The following is a 6,302-nucleotide window of genomic DNA, read 5'->3' on the forward strand; positions in this document are numbered from 1 at the left end:
TCGGACTCCTCGGGGGGGAACAGGGACCCCCCGAGCCGTCCGGGGACGAGCTGTGCACCAGCTCGCCCTGCCCCGCCGCGGGGCCGCAGAGGCACACGGCTCAGCTCCCCCTTCCTCTGGTGGCCGTGGAGCCACTACAGCCCGCGAGTCCCCAGGTCACTCGGTGCCAGTTAAACAGGACACAGTGAAATATCAGACGCTCCCAGCACAGGCTGCAGGTCAGGGAGCAGAAGGGAACAGCCCCACAGAGAGGACCAACACACACCATGGAAGTACCTTCTCCAGGAGAAAACACTTGTCCTGTTATCCAGGAAGAGGGACACTGTGGAAGCAAATCCTGAGAGACCTGGGCGAAGGGCAGTACCCAGATCCCAGCCCAAGCACTGCATCCCCACCCCTCTGAGACAGGGTCAGTGTAGCCCTGAGTCCTTCAGCACCTCCCCATCACCTCTGGCAGCTGGAACCATTTCCCAGAGCTGTCTGGGGCTGAGGAGGTGGCATGTCCCGCAGCCCACCTGGGCCTGGAGCACTGGGCCACCACAGCACTGAGGACTAGACCACACAAGGCTCTGGCAGTGCCTTCTCCCCTCCCTCAGGGCCCAATTCGGACCAGTGGGATCAGTCAGCAGGGCAAGGCGCAGGTGCTGGTGCTGCTCACGCAGCAGTGAGAAGTGTCACTGCTCAGGGGGGAAAGTTCTTTATTGCTGGCCTGGAGGAAGGAGCAAAACCTGGCAAGGCTACAATCAAGTAGGAAATACAATTAAGTGGGAAAACAAGCCTGATGGAATTCAGGGTGAGCCTAGAACTGCCAGCAGCAGCAGGAGGCCACACATGAGCAGCATGTGGCCCCTGGGGTGCTGGCAGCAGGGACAAGAACAGCGTGGTGCGTGTCCCCGAGGTGCTGACACCAGGGACACACCTGGCTCAGCCCTGGTGTGCCTCCTACAGCCCGGTATCCTGCTCAGAAAGGTCTGGATTCCAGCTAGCCTTTTATTTCCTCTCAGCTCGGACACACAGTGTGACACTGGTGTGACAGACAGACAATCATGGACAGACCAGGGGACAGCTACAGCACTGTGGTCCACAGCCAGACAGAGCCAGCTCCTAGAGTATCTGCCCTCACACCACCTCTGCTCCCAGGAGAGGCATCCAGCAACACTCCCAGCAGCCCCCAGGGACCTCTGTCTCACCTAGAACCCCCTGAGGGCACAGGGTCACTCCCCCTGCCAGGGGCCAGCCTGGTCCTTCTTCCCTCCCCGAGCTGCTGCTCCTGCTGCCAAGGCAGAGCTGGCCCAGTTCACCCTCAGGGGGGCCGAGCTGCTCCCCCTCCCACACGGGAGCTGCTGCTGGGGATCCTGGGCAGTTCTCAGGCTGAGAGAGGAGAGGGGACAGATATCCATGGGTGGCACTGCCTGGGGGTCGGGGAAGGCCAGGAGAGCAGTCTGGAGGGGATCACACAGGGACAGTGACCATTGCAGCCACCCCTGCACCCTCAGCCAGGTCAGCTCAGGAGAGTTGCCCACCCAGCACCAGCTGCTGATCAGAGGCCACAGTTATGGGTGCCTACGCCGGGAGGTGTCACGCCGAGGTGTCCCAGGGCAGTGGTTGATCACGTCTGTCCGTCCGTCAGTCCCAGGAGATACATCATTTGGGCTGGTTTGCTCCTGCAGCCCAGAAATCTGCAAGAGAGAGCGGAGGTGGGGACGGAGTCCTGCCTGGGGCTGCTGGGTGGGACATGGGCAGGGGGACAGGGGAAGGAGGGAAGGAGACCCTTCCCCTGGCCAGGCTGGGGGAACTCCTGCAGGGAAGAGAGGGGAGGCAGAGGCTGTGGGGACTCGTGCCCAATCCTGCTGCTGGGGCACAGAGAAGGGCCATGGAGTGGTTTTGGGGGACATTGATAGGTGTCTGGACAAGCATCCAGAGAGAATGACACAGGTTGCAAAAGGCCTCTGAAGTCATCAAGTCCAGCCATTCCCCCAGCACTAAGGTCACCACTAACCTTGTCCCCAAGTGCCACATCCACATAGCTGTTAAATCCCTCCAGGGATGGTGACTCCAGCCCTGCCCTGGGCAGCTGTGCCAGTGCCTGACCACCCTTTCAATCAAGGAATTTTCCCAATATCCAATCTAAACCTCCCCTGGCACAGCTTGAGGCTGTTTCCCCTTGTCCTGTCCCTTGTTCCCTGGGAGCAGAGCCTGACCCCACCTGGCTGCCCCTCCTGTCAGGGAGTTGGAGAAGGTTCCACCTGAGCCTCCTTTTCTCCAGGCTGAGCCCCCACAGCTCCCGTCACATACTCCCACAGGATATGTGCCCTGTGCCCCAGGGAAACAGCATTTCCCTACTGAGCCCTGCTCCAATCCCACGAGGGGGAAATGCAGTCACCTAGAGTTTAGCAGAGGATGAGGCAATACCCAGCAAGGCAGCAAAGTTGTTGGGAGAGGTTAGCCAGCTCCCACCGTCCACGACCAGGGTGGTGCCTGTCACGTAGGAGGAGAGGGGACTCGCCAGGTACAGTGTGCTGTGGGCGATCTCCGTCTTGTTCCCCGCGCGCTGCAGGGGGATCACGGCGAACTGCTGCGCTGCCTCCGCAAACCTCCCACCTGCAAGCGGCAGAAAAAGAGTCAGGTAGGACTGTGGGAGCGTGTGGACACCCCCACGACCTGCCAGGCACTGCAGCACTGCCCCTGGAGCCCTCATCACCCTCTACAGCTCCCTGACGGGAGGCTGGAGCCAGGGGGAACAGGCTCTTCTCTCAACTAGTGACAGGAGGAGAGGACATAGTCTCGAGCTGTGCCAGGGGAGCACATTAGGAAGAATTTCTTCCCAGAAAGGGTGATTAGACACTGGAATGTGCTGCCCAGGGAGGTGGTGCAGTCACCATCCCTGGACGTGTTCAAGGACAGACTAGACATGACACTTAAGTGTCGTGGTCTGGTTGACATGGTGGTGTTAGGTCATAGGTTGGACTCGATGATCTCAGAGGTCTTGTCCAACCTGATCGATTGTGTGAATCTGTCCCCTGCAGTGCCCACCCAGGATGACCACCACAGAGGCAGAGGTGGGAGCCCAGGAGTCTCACCCAGCCTCCGGAAGCCCTCGGTGCCTGTGATGGGCCCTGGGGCCAAGCTGTTCACTCGGACGTTGTTGGGTCCCCACTCCACAGCCAGGTGTCGGGTCATAGCATCTGGGGAGGGATTACAGCAGCAGTGAGACATGGGGAGCAGAACCACTCCAGTAACATTTCTTTGAGGGGGAACAAAAGGCCACAGAAGACTCTTGACTGACAGCAAAGAGCCCTTGGGGGTACAAACCTCATCCCAAACCTAGACACGCAGCAACCAAACCCACCCATGCTTGCCTCTCCCCATTATTTGGAAAGAACTGGCTTCCTTCCTGGCACCACACAGCTCAGAGCCCCAGCAAGGACTGTGGAGGTACCTATGGCAGCCTTGGCAGCACCAGCATGCACCTGCAGGGCCTGCCCTCGGTAGCTCAGGGTGGCTGTGATGTTGACAATGACCCCACCGTGGTCCTGGGGAAGGAAAGGAGACATGGAGTGAGGCAGGGAAGAGCAAAAAGGGTCACACAGGGCTGTGGGGGGACAGGAGAGCTGGGCTAGGGGGGACAGGCACCCATGGGCACTGCCACCTCTGTGTTGCTAAGCCAGCACTGGGGGAGCACTGCTCACCCAACCTCAGAGCTGGGGCAGCCAGCAGGGCCCTGCGGAGAGGTGGGACAAGGAAAGGCTGAGGGAGAGCAGAGGAGGTGGGAAAGGAGCAGCTGTATGGGTGGCAGAGCATGGAAAGGTGCCACAACAGCCCCAGTTCAGGGCTGGGATCCCTGGAAGGGAACAGACTGGGTGTGTGCAGGGTGGGTGGCAAAGGCCCCGAGGATGTGTGTGCTGTGCTCCCTTCTGCCCTCCACACACCCGAGTTTCTCAGGAGCACAGTGTGGGGTGAGACCACCCCCAGAGCCTCTCCCTCAGAGCCCTCTGTGCCACTCACTCGGAAATACTTCTCAAAGAGCACTTTGGAGGTGTTGAAGGTGCCAATGGTGTCGATGTCTATCACTGTCTTGAAGGCGTTGAAGGACAGGGCACTGGCTGGGCACAGGAAGTTTCCTGCAGCACCTGGACAACCAGCAGCCAAGGGAACAGTCAGGACAGGGCCAGGAGAGACCCTGCAGGTTCAGGGCACTTCTGTGAGAGGGAGGGGGAGAGATAATGTCTGGGCAGACTGGAGAGCACCTGGAGACAGCCCTGGTAAGGGGATAAAGAACTGATGGCTCTGGGTGCCCTGCAGCAGGAACAGCCCGAGGGCTGGAGGGGGCAGTGGGAGCAGGAAAAAAAAGGGATGGCCATGTACCTTGACTGGCTCTCTGCTTCCTCTGAGCCCATTCCCTCTGTTCTCCCAGGGATGCCTGGGCAGGAAAATGCCCTTCCCAGCAGAGAGTCCCAGATCCTCCCCCTGCCCACTCCATCCTTACCATTAATGAGGATGTCAATCCTTTGGAACTTCTTCAGTGCCTCATCCACTGCCGCCGCGATGGTCTGGGGCTGTCTGACATCTATGGACAGAGGGAGGCACTGCTGCCCTGTGGCTGCCACCAGCTTTTTAGAGGCCTGCACAAATAAAGAGAGACTCGAGGTTCTTTCTGGGACCCTTTCCTTCAGCAGGGCTTGGAGCCAAAGCTTGCACGAGGTGAGCAAGAAGTCAGGCAGGAGCCACGTCCATGTCAGCACACAGCAAACAGTGTGGGCAGGGGACAAACCTGCCAGAACACAGCTCCAGTCTGGCAGGGAAAGTTTCTGCATGTCATATCCCAACCAAACTGGATGCTGGGCTGGCCCTGAGGCCACAGCTTGCTAGGCCCAGTTCCCTGCACCACCTGCTGTGGGCATAGCACATCCTGAGCAACATCTCTGCAGGGCAAGTACAAAGGTTGGACCCCAATGAGGCATTTCTGGCACAAACCCAGACCCAACTAACCTTTAGATCAAAAAAAAAAAGTCAGTGGGCAAAAGGACAAAGGCTGAGCAGGCAGATGCCAGGCTCTGTGCCCATGTCTGCCACAAGCCACCCCCAAGGCTCACTAACAACATGGTTTTCCCCAGCAAATTAAGCACAAATTAACACACACAAGCTCAGCAGCCACCCCACAGCACCCAGGGGCACCCCAGGGACACCCCACCTTGCTGCTGGGCTCTTTGGGCCCTCCTGGAGCAGCTTTGAGCCCCAACAGACAGGAGCACTGAGCTCCTGGGCACACAGCCCCTGGGCCTCAGGAGACTCAGGCTCTGAGGGCTACAAACCTGCTGAGCTTTGCAGCTTTTCCAGGCACATGAGCACGAGGGAATGTGGAATGACAGTGAACCAGACCTGCATCCTCCCCTTCTGCCTCAAAACACAGGACAGCAGAAGGCCTGGGGCTCAGTGCACCAACCTCAACCCACACAGCGCCCGCACAAGAGGGTCTGATCCTGCTGGAAGCTGAAGCTAAGCCTGACCTGGTGCTCTGCCATGTCCCTGCATACCTCCCCCACAGCTCCTTCCTCTCTGTCTCACCCACGAGAAGCTAAGGGGATGTGTGGGATAGACCCCCAGAGCTGGCAGGTTCCAGCTTACCTGAGCTGTGCTGGGAGGTGTGGGGGGTGCAGCCCCCCAAACCTGCACCCATCCTACCCAGAGCCAGAGCCAGGGCTGCACTGGGATGGCATTTCTCCTGCTGCACAGCTCCCCCGGGGAGGGCCTCCCAGCTCCCGCAGGATCCTCACACTCACCTCGACCACTCGCTCCAGGCTGCGGCTGGCGATGACGGTGAGCCGTGCCTGCAGGGAAGGGCTGGAGAGCCGAGCGAGGCAGCGCCGGGAGCTCCGGACACCCTGCAGGGACCACTGCTGCCCCAGCACCAACGGGAGAACCACAGCGACGCAGAGACCTGGGGCAGCGCTGGCCCTGCCTCGCACAGCCCAGAGCACAGCGGAGGGCAGGGAAACACGGAGGGGGGAGGAAGAAAAGGGGGAAGAGGAGAAAAGGAAAGGGAAGGGGGAAGAGGAGAGGGGAAAGAGGAGGGAGGAAAGGAGGAAAATGAGGAGGAAAGGGGGAAAAGGAGAGGAAAAGGGGGAAAAGGAGAGGAGAAAGAGGAAAAAGGAGACGAAAAAGGGGAAAAAGAAGAGAAAGGGGGAAAAGGAGAGGGGAAAGAGGAGAGGGGAAAGAAGAGATGGGAAAGGGGGAAGAGAAGAGGGGAAACGAGAAAGAGGAGAGGGGAAAAGAGAAAGAGGAAAGGGGAAGGGGGGAAGAGG

At 59.5% G+C, this 6,302-nt stretch overlaps 1 protein-coding gene across 1 annotated transcript; it reads right to left on the reverse strand.

Annotated features, from left to right (window-relative positions):
* Positions 1-2,383: 2,383 nt before the first annotated feature.
* Positions 2,384-5,955, reverse strand: DECR2 (2,4-dienoyl CoA reductase 2, peroxisomal; the record flags this gene model as incomplete). Its single annotated transcript, XM_009079372.1, has 6 exons — positions 2,384-2,601; positions 3,081-3,185; positions 3,440-3,533; positions 4,006-4,130; positions 4,487-4,622; positions 5,781-5,955. Coding segments are annotated over 6 exons (853 nt in total), but the record flags the coding sequence as incomplete, so codon positions are not given.
* Positions 5,956-6,302: the final 347 nt, after the last annotated feature.

This window comes from Acanthisitta chloris, unplaced genomic scaffold, assembly GCF_000695815.1.
Source record: "Acanthisitta chloris isolate BGI_N310 unplaced genomic scaffold, ASM69581v1 scaffold19727, whole genome shotgun sequence".
NCBI classification, from domain to species: Eukaryota; Metazoa; Chordata; class Aves; order Passeriformes; family Acanthisittidae; genus Acanthisitta; species Acanthisitta chloris.